This window comes from Trichomonas vaginalis, chromosome VI (assembly GCF_026262505.1).
Source record: "Trichomonas vaginalis G3 chromosome VI, whole genome shotgun sequence".
NCBI classification, from domain to species: Eukaryota; Parabasalia; order Trichomonadida; family Trichomonadidae; genus Trichomonas; species Trichomonas vaginalis.
Window position 1 is genome coordinate 13,715,815 of NC_067208.1, and position 17,900 is coordinate 13,733,714.

The 17,900-nt window shown below is 35.9% G+C and overlaps 4 pseudogenes across 4 annotated transcripts, besides 2 other annotated features; 2 read left to right on the plus strand and 2 right to left on the minus strand.

Moving 5' to 3' along the window:
- Positions 1–1,466: part of a mobile genetic element that runs on past the window's edge.
- Positions 1,467–15,823: a mobile genetic element.
- Positions 1,891–2,529, plus strand: TVAGG3_0860540 (annotated as a pseudogene). Its single transcript has one exon. A coding segment is annotated over exon 1 (639 nt).
- TVAGG3_0860550 lies at positions 2,870–3,827 on the plus strand (annotated as a pseudogene). Its single transcript has one exon. A coding segment is annotated over exon 1 (958 nt).
- TVAGG3_0860560 lies at positions 12,397–13,048 on the minus strand (annotated as a pseudogene). Its single transcript has one exon. A coding segment is annotated over exon 1 (652 nt).
- On the minus strand, positions 13,880–14,415 carry TVAGG3_0860570 (annotated as a pseudogene). Its single transcript has one exon. A coding segment is annotated over exon 1 (536 nt).
- Positions 15,824–17,900: the final 2,077 nt, after the last annotated feature.

Below are 17,900 nucleotides of genomic sequence, written 5' to 3' on the forward strand. Positions count from 1 at the left end.
GGCGTCATAGGCACTTTGAACTGCCTGTCTCGTTGCTGCATCTGTTATTTTCGTCATATTTTGTGCTACTTCTTTTAAACTCTTTGTCGAAACCTTCAGACTTCAGTTTCTTTCCAGATGAGAAGTCGTTCACTTGTTTCACCTTACTATGAAGAGCTTCGAAGGCGTTTCTTAAAGTCAGCATTTGTTAAAGCTTCATTTGAACTGTCTTCATCCGCTTGTATTTTTGTCCTTATTGACCCTATGAGTTGGGCTGCTTTAGCGTTGGCTTGGGCATCTAACCAGTCATTGTTAGCTTTTATATATTCTTGCGCTTTTCATTGCCTTTTGCATGGCTGCGTCGTTATTTTTTACTTTCTTGTGCTAAGTTTTCATACTGTACGGTTGGTTTTGCAACTGTAAAAGTTTTTCTGCCTTTACATTTGCTTCAACTTCTTTTTTTATACTCATCGCTATCCATATATGTCTTCAGGGCTTTTTGTTTTATTTCTTCATCTTTCAGTACTTTATATTGAGTAGTATGGTTTTTCAAATTTACAACATCTTGTTCCATTTTTGCTACTTCTGCTGCTTTTTCTGACACTTTTTTCGCATATTCCTCTGTACTTAGTTCTTTCAGTTGTTCTTCTTTCTTCTTTTTCTCTACGTTTAACTCATTGAGTTTCTTTGTGTGTCTGTCATATTCTAGTTTCTTTTCGTTTTCACTTATTTGCTTCTGTATGTCTATGTTTGACTTTTTGACATCTGTTATTGATTTTTGAGTGAACTCAAATTCATTTGACTTTGAGGGTTATAGGCTGTTCCGTCTGCAGCTCCACCATAGCCTGCCATTTTCGCTAAAAGTGCCGCTCTTAAACCTCCACTCTGTGCACCAAGAACTCGGTTTAAAAGCATAGGATTGCTTGACATTTGTTGCAAACATAGTGGGGTCATTCAGCATTTGTTGTTGCAACTGTTGTTGTGGTGTCAGTCTTACTATTGGATGTTTTCAATGCTCTCTTCCTCTTACGTATATTCTTACGTAGCTTACGTGGCATTTTAAGTGAAGTTAAAAAGCGGCTTTTGACAGATGTTTATATGACACTTTTGTTCAGCACAAAAAACTACTCGGTCAAAGTGTTGTCAGTTTTGTAAAATAACCGTCCTATCTTGTTTTAAAAGGGAGAAAAGGCTTCTCAAAGTATACTTCCTTGGAACGCCCGTAACTTTTCCTGTAGCGACGATAGACCCTTACTTGTCCGGATAAAGTTATACTATTTTGAGTGCTCTACAAAAAAGTCAACGGCTGGTCGGCTGGGGTTCGGTCCTCCTCTTGGGTCTTGGGCAAAATTTCTTAGGGCTAGAAAGGGGCGCCCCCTGGAAGCCCCACTACCTTTTTTTTTTTTTTTTTTTTTTTTTTTTTTTTTTTTTTTTTTTGATAAGTTTTTGGCACGATCAAATATAACATATAATTATTATTGCAGATTAAAAAAAAAAAAAAAAAAAAAAAAAGGGAGTGGGGCTTCCAGGCACTTCGTGCCTTCTAGCCCTGAGGATGATTGGTATAATGAAGTTTTTTTTTTTCTTGGGGTGGCCTTCCAGGCACTTCGTGCCTTCTAGCCCACATAAATGAAGTTTTTATTCGGAGGGCTTCCAGGAGCTTTTCACAAATTATATATGTTTTCATGTTTTGTCAAGACTTCTTCGTAAATGTTTTGTCATGATTTCATTGTATATGTTTTGTCATGATTTCATCGTAATGAGCGTAAATGACCCAAAAATAATGTTTATGTTAGAATGTTAGATCTAACACGTTTTCTAACATTTTTCAACATCGTAGAAAACTCATGATTTCATCGTAAATGTTTTGTCAAGACTTCTTCATCGTAAATGTTTTTAACTTCACTTAAAATGCCACGTAAGCTACGTAAGAATATACGTAAGAGGAAGAGAGCATTGAAACATCCAATAGTAAGACTGACACCACAACAACAGTTGCAACAACAAATGCTGAATGACCCCACTATGTTGCAACAAATGTCAAGCAATCCTATGCTTTTAAACCGAGTTCTTGGTGCACAGAGTGGAGGTTTAAGAGCGGCACTTTTAGCGAAAATGGCAGGCTATGGTGGAGCTGCAGACGGAACAGCTTATAACCCTCAAAGTCAAATGAATTTGAGTTCACTCAAAAATCAAATAACAGATGTCAAAAAGTCAAAACATAGACATACAGAAGCAAATAAGTGAAAACGAAAAGAAACTAGAATATGACAGACACACAAAGAAACTCAATGAGTTAAACGTAGAGAAAAAGAAGAAAGAAGAACAACTGAAAGAACTAAGTACAGAGGAATATGCGAAAAAAGTGTCAGAAAAAGCAACAGAAGTAGCAAAAATGGAACAAGATGTCATAAATTTGAAAAACCATACTACTCAATATAAAATACTGAAAGATGAAGAGATAAAACAAAAAGCCCTGAAGACATATATGGATAGCGATGAGTATAAAAAAGAAGTTGAAGCAAATGTAAAGGCAGAAAAACTTTTACAGTTGCAAAACCAAACCGTACAGTATGAAAAACTTAGCACAAGAAAGTAAAAATAACGACGCAGCCATGCAAAAGGCAATGAAAAGCGCAGAATATATAAAAGCTAACAATGACTGGTTAGATGCCCAAGCCAACGCTAAAGCAGCCCAACTCATAGGGTCAATAAGGACAAAAAATACAAGCGGATGAAGACAGTTCAAATGAAGCTTTAACAAATGCTGACTTTAAGAAACGCCTTCGAAGCTCTTCATAGTAAGGTGAAACAAGTGAACGACTTCTCATCTGGAAAGAAACTGAAGTCTGAAGGTTTCGACAAAGAGTTAAAAGAAGTAGCACAAAATATGACGAAAATAACAGATGCAGCAACGAGACAGGCAGTTCAAAGTGCCTATGACGCCGTTAGAGCAACTGTTGTGAAAAGTCAAGAAAAAGAGTTACAACAGACCAAAACAGACCTAGTAAATGCTTTCTTAAAAACGAAAAGTCAGGTAGGACATTATGCTGCAGATGGAACATATGTGCCAGCTGGGAACTTATATACCACCAAACCCTCCAAGAGAAGCACCTGCACCAGGACTACCTAAAACATTTACATCGTCACATGGACACAGACACAGGCATGCACCAAAACCAACACAACAACCAACAGTTCAAAATCCAGCACAGCAACCAACAGTTCAAAATCCAGCACAACAACCAACAGTTCAAAACACTGCACAACAACCAGCACAGCAACCAACAGTTCAAAACCCTGCACAACAACAACCACAAACAGAGCAAGGACATAAAAGAAGTAGAGAACAAGGAAACCAAGAATTCTTAAAAATGCTTAAAGAAGAGTGTGGTTTCCCAGATAGTATTGACTTTAGTGACAGATATAAAGAAGCTATTAGAAAGTTCAAGGATGGAAATACTGACCCGAACCTATTTAGCTTTATGGCTCAGCACCAAAACGGATATAATCTCAAACCTGGAAAATACAAGCTCGCTAAGGGATATGATTTAATAGCATATCATCCAAATGACATGGATGAATTTACTCCGAGATATTTGATGTCAGAGCTAAATGACAATTCAACTTTCGTCATGAAACGCGTAAAAAATAGAGACGGAACGAAAGAACAAAAGCTTATGAATGCGGATGACGTAGATAGGGAAATTGTTGAAAACGGTCTCGGAATATATGAAATGCCAGCAGATGAGGTACAAGAAACTCCACAGGAAGAAGTTCAGATACAACAGACATGGAAGAAATAGTTTCAGCAACAACAGCTAGAAGAGCCTGAAGGAAACGAACAAGTCCTTCCTTTGGAAACTAACTTCACAGAACTAGAAGAAGATTTGGAACAGCCGAAAATCTTGACCCTCAACAAGAGTATGCGGAGAATATGGAATATTTCCAAGAGTCTAAAAAAATTCGGCTGACATAGTAGAAGAATATCGAAAAAATGTTTGCCGACATACAAAAGACTCCAACATCAGATGAAAATATCCAGCATAGAAATGGAAGAACTGAAAAAAAATGTACACAAATACAACAACCCTTTTTACTTACGAGCATTTAACGTTCAATCTTCGGATGAACTCGGTGAAGATAAAAGGTTAAATTTCAAGAAAACATATAGAAATGAAACATTTTAAAGTTCATTCAGAACCTAACCAAGATGGAAACAAACCTACTTTTGTTTCTGCAGACGATGGAACTACAATGAGATGGGGTCATAAAGCTAATCCAGATAGGTGGTTCATAAACTTACAACCACAATTCCAAGAAGTTGTAGACGCAATGGAATTGAATGGTGAACCAGATATAGCTGGTATTTAAGCGCGGCTTTAATGCCATTGAAAGATATGAAACATGCAGATATTTGGACCAGTAATGAAATGAACATGGCTGATGGAAATATAACACTGACGTTCTAAAACATTTATCTCAAAGAAACTACACAGAACCATAAAGATGGTATATTTGGTGAAGAGTTTAGAAAGACAGTTAGGTTTGTTGTTTATTAGAATTATATGACCTCAGGGTTTTTAGTCGTAATAGTATAAACCACTATGGTCTTCTGCCATTTACTAGCAATAAATTTTAATGAAATGTTGTGGTCGTCAAATATTTTTATGACGTCTGGGAAACTATATTTTAAGTTCAACGTTTCACCTTCCTTCATAACGTATATCTTGTCAATGACATTATATGAAACACCACAGCAAGCAATGTCGGGTTCTATTTTCTTTGATGTTTTATATCGTCTGCCTCTGTCAAAAGTTTCAATAGTCTTTCAAAACTTCATGAGGTGCAATGACATATATGAGTTCACTTTTACAGGGTTGTGCTCAACCAAGTTTAACATTATACCCAAAGCTGACAAATCTTCTCCTGATTTTAAGTGTTCTTTACAGTTGTGTAGTCGTTTCGAATATCTGCAACAGAACTTAAGTCTCTGCTAACTTCAGGATATGTTGGTTGTTTCTTTTACAGGAACAATTGTTATACCATCTTGGTCTTCGTATTGGTTTCCCCATTCAAACATCTCTTTCTTTGACATTGACAATAACACTTTGACTGTTTGTTTGAGTTGGTGAATTTTAACTTCACATCTGCCACCGCCATTAAACCTTTTGAAAACACTTACGCTTCTATTTTTCGGAAATGACATTTTACTTAGAATAAAAAGATGGACGTATTCGAGTATCTCTTCGAATTGAAAGCAGAACAAAGTTTACACACACAAACAATACAAATACATTGACAGAATAGTTCTTTATACAAACAATGGTAAAATGTTATAGAATAGCAGTCTTTGCTGAACCAAAATATTTCATTAAGCAAAGAAAGTTGGTATAACTGAAATGGTGAAAGTTCTTGAACGACAACAAATATAACAACAAAACTTACAGATATTTCTAAAGGAAAGTTTATCTTACAATTATATGTCAAAACTGGCGTACTGTCAATATTTGACGGAGAGAAGTCAGTTCAAAACAACTTACTGACCTGCTCCAAAATCTGCTCGATGGAAGCTTCGTCTTATACCAATCTGAGGAGCCCCAGCAGGTTTCATCGAACGAATTTTCAAAAAAGAGCATCTTCCGTGAAAGTGCTATTGGTTTTTGTAAACTTCTTTGCTTTCAATTCATTTGGACCGTCTCTGTCACCAGTATATTGTATTTGAACTGTTACCAACAGTTGAGAATACCACCCATAAAGTCTTCTGAGTCAGCAAATGAATGCCAAGCCAAAAGTTTGAACGGTCTCCATTTGTATATTGAGTGTTTTGAGCTCCTGTATTGGTCCATACTTTCACATATGGCATAATAGAACTTTGCATTTCAGGGTTAATGGTTGTTTGTGAAGTTGTTGTTTAAAGTTCATAGCATCTAATGTCAAGTTGTATGACCTCATATCCTCAACTGTAGAATATTCTTCTCTTGGATAATATTTGCCATCTATGTTTATATGATATTAATACCAGGGGTTGAGAAAAAGAATAGTCATTTATAGTTCGTCCTGAACAGTACAAAACATAGTATCTGCATGTTTCATTGCAGTTGTTAAAGCAATTATCTGTTCTTGCACCTGGGTCAGCACTTTGGTTTCCAACTTCACCTGCAAAAGTCTTTGACAGATATTTGGTGTATAGGAACATAAGTGGAACTGCAATATATTTGGCAGCTAAAGCATTTGAAATATCTGGTCCAACATATAGACTGCAAGTCTGCTTTCTATTCTCTTGCATTCAAATTTTCGAGATTGAACTTAACTGGGTCCCCAAGCAGTTCAGCAGCATTGAAATAATAGTTTACTTCATTGTTGAGTTTGAGAAACCAAAGTCTAAGTCACTTTGTCTTTGCAAAAGTTCGCGAATGAACATTTGTTCCCACTATCTTCAGCTACAGAATGCTGAATGGTCTTGTGTTGGTGCAATGACTAAGTTATTTTTTGCTTGGGAAAGTTCAATAGAATATTTCCTGCCCAGTTTGGCAAGTATCTTAAAACCTGAAGATGAGGAAAGATGACAAAGGAACTCTAAGTTTCAGTTTTACTTTAGTGGCAGCATTTCCATCTGAACCAGAAAGGTTTAACATAAACTCCTGGAACGTTAGGGTCAAGTTCTTTTATTTTTCTCAATATTGCATACTGGTCTGTTTGTTCTCTAGCTTGTGGTTGTACTGAGTTTCTCAAAGCGAACCATTCATAGTTTGCCCATGTTACTGTTTAACTAAGTCAGAGTTAGAATATATCTTTATATCCCATGAAAACTTCTGGAGCATATTGGTATCCGACATAGAAATTCCATTGCAACCTTTCTTGTCAGACAACTTGGCAGAAGGTTTTATTTCAATGTTCTTGTTCCCACGTTAAGAAGGAGTTGTCAATAGAAAATATTGAAACCTGTCGAAGCAATATCTACTGTTGTTAAGAAACTTCTCCAAACTCACCTACGTTTCCATAAGAACAGCCAGTTGTATATTCGTAAGTTCCAGGAACTATTTCTTGACCTTTCTAATGGCATTGTCGCATTCGTTTATACCATTCGGAAACATTTCCTTCATGGCATCCAAAAACTGTTGCGTTATATTCTGAGCGGGTACATTTCATATGGGTAAAAATATAGAATAGTGGATTTATATATCATAATAGAACCCACGTACCAAGCTTTACTTTCTTCCTGACTGAGTTTTTAACTCTTCTTTTTCCTTCATTGCCCTCTGCTTGAAGTTGTGCATCTTTTGCATTATGTTCATCTAGTTATGTTGCAAATTTCCATGTCCTTTTTGCCTTTTGGCTCTGGTCGCCCATCTCAGGTAACCTATATCCTAGAAAGATTGTTCATAGTTTGTATTTAGGTCTTCGCGTATTGTTTGCATGACTCTGTCCTGAGTTTCGTTCAAGCTCTTCAACAGTGCCTGTCCATATGGAATAGGCTCGTTTCCAAATATATGTTTTGTACATTCTGGTTTTCTTCCATGTTACCAATACATATCTTTTGTGAATGGGAAAGCTTTTACCATATTTCAGTCTTGCGTCGTTATTTCTGTAGTTGGTTTTATTTGTCAAGGAACATGTTTTTTCAAAACTAACATTTTCATTTGGTACTGTCCATTTGAGTTTTCTTAAATATTCATCCCTCTCCGGTTCATTGTCTGCAAAAGTAATGTTTTATGACATTTTGTAAACTTTCGTTTGCAAGGTCATGTACAATAGGTTCTCTTCCTTTCGCTCTCCTAACTTTCTTTCTAAACTCTTCACCAAAATAACCATCTCTATGGTTCTGTGTTAGTTCTTTGAGATAAATGTTCTAGAACGTCAGGTGTTATATTTCCATCAGCCATGTTCATTTCTTACTGGTCCAAAATATCTGCATGTTTCATATCTTTCAATGGCATTAAAGCCGCGCTTGAAATACCAGCTATATCTGGTTCACCATTGACTTCCATTGCGTCTACCAACTTCTTGGAATTGGGGTTTGTAAGTTTATGAACCACCTATCCGGGTTAGCTTTATGACCCATCTCATTGTAGTTCCATCGTCTGCAGAAACAAAAGTAGTTATGTTTCCATCTTGGTCTAGGTTCTGAATGAACTTTTAAACAATGTTTCATTTCTATTATGTTTCTTGAAATTTAACCTTTTATCTTCACCGAGTTCATCGAATGTTGAACGTTAAATGCTCGTAAGTAAAAAGGTTGTTGTATTTGTGTACATTGTTCTTTCAGTGCTTCCATTCTATGCTGAATAATATTTTCATCTGATGTTGGAGTCTTGTATGTCGGCAAAACATTTTCGATATTCTTTCTACTATGTCAGCCGAATTTTTTTAGACTCTTGGAAATATTCCTATTCTCCTCATGTCTTGTTGAGGGTCAAGATTTTTCGGTGCTGTTTCAAATCTTCATCTAGTTCTGTGAAGTTAGTTTCCAAAGGAAGGACTTGTTCGTTTCCTTCAGGCTTCTAGCTGTTGTTGCTGAACTATTTCTTCATGTCTGGTTGTATCTGAACTTCTTCCTGTGGAGTTTCTTGTACCTCATCTGCTGGCATTTCATATATTCCGAGACCGTTTTTCAACATTCCCTATCTACGTCATCCGCATTCATAAGCTTTTGTTCTTTCGTTCCGTCTCTATTTTTTTACGGTTTCATGACGAAGAGTTGAATTGTCATTTAGCTCTGACATCAAATATCTCGGAGTAAATTCTCCATGTCATTTGGATGATATGCTATTAAATCATATCCCTTAGCGAGCTTGTATTTTCCAGGTTTGAATTATATCCGTTTGGTGCTGACCATAAAGCTAAATAGGTTCGGGTCAGTATTTCCATCCTTGAACTTTTCCAATAGCTTCTTTATATCTGTCACTAAATCAACAGTATCTGGGAAACCACACTCTTCTTTTAAGCATTTTTAAGGAATTCTTGGTTTCCTTGTTTCTCTACTTCTTTTATGTCCTTGCTCTGGTTTGGAGGTGGTTGTTGTTGCAGGGTTTTGAACTGTTTGGTTGTTGTGCAGTGGTTTTTGAACTGTTGGTTGTGTGTTGGTTTTGGTGCATTGCCTGTGTCTGTGTCCATGTGACGATGTAAATGTTTTAGGTAGTCCTGGTGCAGGTGCTTCTCTTGGAGGTTTGCGGTGTATATAAGTATCCACCAGCTGGCACATATGTTCCATCTGCAGCGTAATGTTCCTACCTGACTTTTCGTTCTTAAGAAAGCATTTACTAGGTCTGTTTTGGTTCTGTTGTAACTCTTTTTCTTGACTTTTCACAACAGTTGCTCTAACGGCGTCATAGGCACTTTTGAACTGCCTGTCTCGTTGCTGCATCTGTTATTTTCGTCATATTTTGTGCTACTTCTTTAACTCTTTGTCGAAACCTTCAGACTTCAGTTTCTTTCCAGATGAGAAGTCGTTCACTTGTTCACCTTACTATGAAGAGCTTCGAAAGCGTTCTTAAAGTCAGCATTATGTTAAAGCTTCAATTGAACTGTCTTCATCCGCTTGTATTTTTGTCCTTATTGACCCTATGAGTTGGGCTGCTTTTAGCGTTGGCTTGGGCATCTAACCAGTCATGTTAGCTTTTATATATTCTGCGCTTTTCATTGCCTTTTGCATAGCGCGTCGTTATTTTACTTTCTTGTGCTAAGTTTTCATACTGTACGGTTTGGTTTTGCAACTGTAAAAGTTTTTCTGCCTTACATTTGCTTCAATTCTTTTTATATACTCATCGCTATCCATATATGTCTTCAGGCTTTTTGTTTTATCTCTTCATCTTTCAGTATTATATTGAGTAGTATGGTTTTTCAAATTGACATCTTGTTTCCATTTTTTGCTACTTCTGCTGCTTTTTTCTGACACTTTTTCGCATATTCCTCTGTACTTAGTTCTTTCAGTTGTTCTTCTTTCTTTTTTTCTACGTTAACTCATTGAGTTTCTTTGTGTGTCTGTTCATATTCTAGTTCTTTTCGTTTTCACTTATTTGTTCTGTATGTCTATGTTTGACTTTTTGACATCTGTTATTTGATTTTTGAGTGAACTCAAATTCTATTTGACTTTGAGGGTTATATAGCTGTTCCGTCTGCAGCTCCACCATAGCCTGCCATTTTCGCTAAAAAGTGCCGCTCTTAAACCTCCACTCTGCTGCACAACAACTCGGTTTAAAAGCATAGGATTGCTTGACATTTGTTGCAACATAGTGGGGTCATTCAGCATTTGTTGTTTTGCAAACTGTTGTTGTGGTGTAGTTTTACTATTGGATGTTTTTCAATGCTCTCTTCCTCTTACGTATATTCTTACGTAGCTTACGTGGCATTTTAAGTGAAGTTAAAAAGCGGTTTTTGACAGATGTTTATATGACACTTTTGTTCAGCACAAAAAAAACTACTCGGTTCAAAGTGTTTGTTCAGTTTTGCTAAAATAACCGTTCCTATCTTGCTTTAAAAGGGAGAAAAGGCTTCTCAAAGTATACTCCTTGGATAGCGCCCGTAACTTTCCTGTTAGCGCGGACTAGACCTACTTGTCCGGATAAAGGCCTATACTTATTATTGAGTGCATCTACAAAAAAGTCAACGGACGCTGGGTCGGCTGGGGTTCGGTCCCTCTTGGGCTGGGCAAAATTCTTAAGGGCTAGAAGGGGCGCAAGCCCCTGGAAGGCCACTTACCTTTTTGTTTTTTTTTTTTTTTTTTTTTTTTTTTTGATAAGTTTTTGGGCACGAATCAAATATAACATATATATACTTATCTGCAGATTAAAAAAAAAAAAAAAAAAAAAAAAAAAGGGGGAGTGGGGCTTTTCAGGCACTTCGTTGGCGTCTAGCCCTGGGATTCGATTGGGTATAATAGTTTTTTTTTTCTTGGGGTGGCCTCATGGCACTTCGTGCCTTCTAGCCCAGCATAAAGAAGTTTTTTATCGGAGGGCTTCCAGGAGCTTTCACAAATTATAATATGTTTTCATGTTTTGTCAAGTACTTCTGTCGTAAATGTATTGTCATGATTTCATTGTATATGTTTGTCATGATTTCATCGTATGAGCGTAAATACCCAAAATAATGTTTATCGTTAGAGTTAGACTAACACGCTTTTCGTAACATTTTTCAACATCGTAGAAAACGTCATGTTCATCGTATAATGTTTTGTCAAGACTTCTTCATTCGTAAATTGTTTTTAAACTTCACTTAAAAGCCACGTAGCTACGTAAGGAATATACGTGAAAGAGGAAGAAGATTGAAACAATCTAATAGTAAGAACTGTACACCACAAACAAAACAGTTGCAACAATCAAATGCTGAATGACCCCACTATGTTGCAACAAATGTCAAGAAGAGAAAAGAAATTTGACATGTAAAAATAAAATTTTATTTTTAGAACATTTCTGGGTCAATGTCAATGTTCTCTCCTCTTTAGGGGCAAACACTGGCTTAGACTCTAAAATCTTTTTACCCAATTTACCTTGAACTTCAACTATCTTAGACTCATAATATTCATAGTCGTCTGTCTTTCTTTGGTTCATAAGGTATAACAAGTTTGTATGCTTTGCTTCTTTAAGGTTTGAACCTTCTGTCAAAATTTTCTTTGACTTTAACAAACCTTCTATGTCTAAGTCTTCAAAATTTCGCACCATTTTTAGTCACAATAGCAAACTTAACTGGTTCGATGTTCAAACTTTGTCAAAATGTAGACTTTTCAAAATGGTAGAAGTAAACATTCAAATAAGCGAATGGGTCTAGTTCTTCTTTGACTTCTGTCATGTACTTATTTACTGAGATTTCGTCATCTTTTCTATCGGATAAAAAATATTTTTTTAAATTTACTCATAAAAATTTTCTTTGTATATACGCCGTTATAACGTCTAAAAGATTTTTGACATTTGCCAAGAATGTTCGTTTAGACGCTGTATTAACCATATTCTTGACAATATTGTTTATATTCATCGTACAATGACCTTTCATCTAAACACTCAAAGTTAGTCTCATCTATAAACAGTTCATATACACTCTTGTTTGCTTCTAACAATGTTTGTCTTCTTCGGTATGTGGAATTTGTCTTGGATTGAACTTAGAAATATCTAATGTCATGAAATATGAGAACAAGTGGTTGTAAAAGTCAGTGTCAAAGTTTCTGCTAAGTCGTCAAAATATTCTGTATCTTGCATATGAGAATCTGACGTTCTGACAACTACATATCTTCTGTCAGAATTTCTAACTTCATCGAACAGCATTGTTTGAAACCATAATGAATTTGCAACATTTTCACAAACTCTTTGGTCTTTATATTTTCTTTCAACAACTCCAACTTTGTCTGTTATAAGACTCTTCAAAGCATCTGAGTTTAAAACTTTGTTGTATCTATACTTTGAAGTTCGTTACATACTATAAGTTTCATATTCTCTATTGAAGAGTTAAATTTACCGCAGATGTTTTCTAAGTTTGTCATATTAGGGTTCGAATAGCCCTCTAACAGTTTGCATAAGATATCTGTAAAGAAAGTGTTCTTACCTGTTCCTTGTTTTCCAATTATAATGAGAGCAGTTTCATTTTTAGCACTTGGATGTTGTAAGATGTTTGCAAACCAACATAAGATATACTCATAAACCTTTTCGTTTCCATTGCATATAATTTCTTTGACATGGTCTAACCAAGCTTCTATAATATTTCTTTCCATTCTACTTGTTCGTATTTATATCCAGTGAAGATAGAATAGAAGTTTGGAGAAGGTGTATAGAACTTTATACCACGAACTGAAAAATCTTCTAACTTTGACAATAAGATATCCCAAGCATCTAACATCTTCATCCAACTTGTACGACTTTTATTTTCTTAAGTTTCTGTCTACATTCTTGTTCTGAAACTATTGTCGCTCTTGGTTTGTTAAAGACAACATCCCATTCTTTCATAACATAACATTCTGGGGCAGAGTCGACATAAATGACTAAACGTTTCAAATTCTCGACTGCTTTGTTATAGTCTCTAAATGGACACAATTTCTGAATGCTTGGAAGTCATAAAAATCTGAAACATCTATTCTGTACATTTTTATAAAAATAAAAAAAATATTTTTTTTTATTCTTGACTTTGTTGTTCCATTTGTTGCATTTGTTGTTCTTGAGCTATTTGTTGTTGAAGTTGTTCTTGTAATACAATACTTTCACCAGTTGCATCTTCCAATTCGAAACTTTCTGCCGTCATTGACAAATACATAGGACATAAAAGTTTTACAGGAACAAAGTTTGCGTCAACTAAGGTTAAGTTTATGTTTGCTAAAGTGTTTGAGTTTACTAAAGCTGAAAACTCTGCATTCGAATGAACAATAGGCAAACCAGCAGAGAAAGTGTTGTTTATACGCATGAGTATCTTTTGGTCATAGTAGTTTCTGTCGACATTCGAATAGCACTTTGAACCTAAGTTTGAAACAATATATAAAATAGGTGTGCTTAAAGTCAATGGAATAGACATTCCTTGTATGACACCCTTTTCCTGTTATAGGAAACTGTTGGTAGTAAAAACCAGAAATAAGTTTTGTATTATAGCTCATATCGTTTATAGTAAACTCAGTCGGACATCCAAACATAATGAAACCTGCTCTAGTTGCAGCACATGTTACATCCGTCCTTAAAGTATTAAATAAGTCAACAAAACCTGTTGGTGGTATATCTGAGTAAGTATCTTCAAAGAAGTATTTTTTACCATTCACAACAACAAAGTCTTCTGGTGTCAAAAGAGCAAAACAGGCTTTAGTCGTCATTGTGTTTAAGTTAGTTTACAATATCGTCCTTGAGGACTTTGTAAGTTTGTTGTTATAGAATTATATGACTCAGGGTTTTTAGTCGTAATAGTATAAACCACTATGTCTTCTGCCATTTACTTAGCAAGTAAATTTTAATGAAATGTTGTGGTCGTCAAATATTTTTATGACGTCTGGGAAACTATATTTTAAGTTCAACGTTTCACCTCCTTTCATAACGTATATCTTGTCAATGACATTATATGAAACACCACAGCAAGCAATGTCGGGTTCTATTTCTTTGATGTTTATATCGTCTGCCTCTGTCAAAAGTTTCAATAGTTCTTTCAAAACTTCATGAGGTGCAATGACATATGAGTTCACTTTTACAGGGTTGTGTTCGACCAAGTTTAACATTATACCAAAGCTTGACAAATCTTCTCCTGAGTTTTAAGTTTGTCTTTAAGTTGTTGGTAGTCGTTTCGAATATCTGCAACAGAACTTAAGTCTCTGCTAACTTCAGGATATGTTGGTTGTTCTTTTACAGGAACAATTGTTATACCATCTTCGTCTTCGTATGGTTTCCCCACTTCAACATCTCTTTCTTTGACATTGACAACAACACTTTGACTGTTTGTTTGAGTTGGTGAATTTAACTTCACATCTGCCACCGCCATTAAACCTTTTGAAACACTTACGCTTCTATTTTTCGGAAATGACATTTTACTTAGAATAAAAGATGGACGTATTTGAGTATCTCTTCGAATTGAAGCAGAACAAAGTTTACACACACAAACAATACAAATACATTGACAGAATAGTTCTTTATACAAACAATGGAAATGTTATAGAATAGCAGTCTTTGCTGAACCAAAATATTTTCATAAAGCAAAGAAAGTTGGTATAACTGAAATGGTGAAAGTTCTTGAAGCAGACAAAAATATAACAACAAAACTACAGATATTTCTAAAGGTAAGTTTATCAATTTTATGTCAAAACTGGCGTACTGTCAATATTTGACGGAGAGAAGTCAGTTCAAGAACAACTTACTGACCTGCTGCCAAAATCTGCTCGATGGAAGCTGTCGTTATACCAATCTGAGGAGCCCCAGCAGGTTTCATCGAACGAATTTCAAAAGAGCATCTTCCGTGAAAAGTGCTATTGGTTTTGTAAACTTCTTTGCTTTCAATTCATCTGGACCGTCTCTGTCACCAGTATATTGTATTTGAACTGTACCAACAGTTGAAATACCACCCATAAAGTCTTCTGAGTCAGCAAATGGAATGCCAAGCCAAAAGTTTGAACGGTCTCCATTTGTATATTGAGTTTTTGAGCTCCTGTATGGTCCATACTTTCACATATGGCATAATAGAACTTTGCATTTCAGGGTTAATGGTTGTTGTGAAGTTGTTGTTAAAGTTCATAGCATCTAATGTCAAGTTGTATGACCTCATATCCTCAACTGTAGAATATTCTTCTCTTGGATAATATTTGCCATCTATGTTTATATGATATTTAATACCAGGGTTGTAAACAAGAATAGTCATTTATAGTTCGTCTGAACAGTACAAACATAGTATCTGCATGTTTCATTGCAGTTGTTAAAGCAATATCTGTTCTTGCACCTGGGTCAGCACTTTGGTTTCCAACTTCACCTGCAAAGTCTTTGACAGATATTTGGTGTATAGGGAACATAAGTGGAACTGCAATATATTTGGCAGCTAAAGCATTTGAAATATCTGGGTCCAACATATAGACTGCAAGTCTGCTTTCTATTCTCTTGCATTCAAACTTTTCGCATGTGAACTTAACTGGGTCCCAAGCAGTTCCAGCAGCATTGAAATAATAGTTTACTTCAGTGTTGAGGTTTGAGAAACCAAAGTCTAAGTCAACTTTGTCTTTGCAAAAGTCGAAGACTTGGCTCCCAGTTCAGCTACAGTAAGTGAATGGGTCTTGTGTTGGTGCAATGACTAAGTTATTTTTGCTTGGAGTAAGTTCGATAGAAATTTTTCCTGCCCAGTTTGGCAAGTATCTTAAAAACCTGAAGATGAGGAAAGATGACAAAGGAACTCTAAGTTTCAGTTTTACTTTAGTGGCAGCAGTTTTGAACCAGAAAGGTTAACATAAACTCCTGGAACGTTAGGGTCAAGTCTTCTTATTTTCTCAATAGTTGCATACTGGTCTGTTTGTTCTCTAGCTTGTGGTTGTACTGAGTTTCTCAAAGCGAACCATTCATAGTTTGCCCATGTTACTGTTTGAACTAAGTCAGAGTTAGAATATATCTTATATCCCATGAAAACTTCTGGAGCATATTGGTATCCGACATAGAAAATTCCATTGCAACCTTTCTTGTCAGACAACTTGGCAGAAGGTTTTATTTCAATGTCTTGTTCCACGTATAAGAATGAGTTGTCAATAGAAATAATATGAAACCTGTCGCAAGCAATATCTACTGTTGTTGAAGAACCTTCTCCAAACTCACCTACGTTTCCATAAGAAACAGCAGTTGTATATTCGTAAGTTCCAGGAACTATTTCTGACCTTCTAATGGCATTGTCGCATTCGTTATACCATTCGGAAACATTTCCATTCATAGCATCCAAAACTGTTGGCGTTATATTCTGAGCGGCGTACATTTCATATGAGTAAAAATATAGAATAGTTGGATTTATATGTCATAATAGAACCCACTCGACCAAGCTTTACTTTCTTCCTGACTGAGTTTTTAACTCTTCTTTTTCCTTCATTGCCCTCTGCTTGAAGTTGTTGCATCTTTGCATTATGTTCATCTAGTATGTTGCAAATTTCCCATGTCCTTTTTGCCTTTTGGCTCTGGTCGCCCATCTCAGGTAACCTATATCCTAGAAAGAGTTTGTCATAGTCTGTATTTGAGTCTTCGCGTATTGTTTGCATGACTCTTTCCTGAGTTTCGGTTCAAGCTCTTCAAACAGTGCCTGTCCATATGGAATATGCTCGTTTCCAAATATATGTTTTTGTAGCCATTCTGGTTTTCTTTCCATGTTACCAATATATCTTTTGTGAATGGGAAAGCTTTTACCCAATCTTTCAGTCTTGCGTCGTTTATTTCTGTAGTTGGTTTTATTTTGTCAAGGAACATGTTTTTCAATACTAACATTTCATTTGGTACTGTCCATTTGAGTTTTCTTAAATATTCATCCCTTCTCGGTTCATTGTCTGCAAAGTAAGTTTTTATGACATTTTGTAAACTTTCGTTTGCAAGGTCATGTACAATAGGTTCTCTTCCTTCCTCTCCCTAACTTTCTTTCTAAACTCTTCACCAAATATACCATCTCTATGGTTCTGTGTAGTTCTTTGAGATAAATGTTCTAGAACGTCAGGTGTTATATTTCCATCAGCCATGTTCATTTCATACTGGTCCAAAATATCTGCATGTTTCATATCTTTCAATGGCATTAAAGCCGCGCTGAAAATACCAGCTATATCTGGTTCACCATTGACTTCCATTGCGTCTACAACTTCTTGGAATTGTGGTTGTAAGTTTATGAACCACCTATCTGGATTAGCTTTATGACCCCATCTCATTGTAGTTCCATCGTCTGCAGAAACAAAAGTAGGTTTGTTTCCATCTTGGTTAGGTTCTGAATGAACTTTAAACAATGTTTCATTTCTATATGTTTTCTTGAAATTTAACCTTTTATTTCACCGAGTTCATCCGAAGATTGAACGTTAAATGCTCGTAAGTAAAAAGGGTTGTTGTATTTGTGTACATTTTCTTTCAGTCTTCCATTCTATGCGAATATTTTCATCTGATGTTGGAGTCTTTTGTATGTCGGCAAACATTTTTCGATATTCTTCTACTATGTCAGCCGAATTTTTTTTAGACTCTTGGAAATATTCCATATTCTCCGCATACTCTTGTTGAGGGTCAAGATTTTTCGGCTGTTCCAAATCTTCATCTAGTTCTGTGAAGTTAGTTTCCAAAGGAGTGACTTGTTCGTTTCCTTCAGGCTCTTCTAGCTGTTGTTGCTGAACTATTTCTTCCATGTCTGGTTGTATCTGAACTTCTTCCTGTGGAGTTTCTTGTACCTCATCTGCTGGCATTTCATATATTCCGAGACCGTTTTCAACAAATCTACGTCATCCGCATTCATAAGCTTTTGTTCTTTCGTTCCGTCTCTAT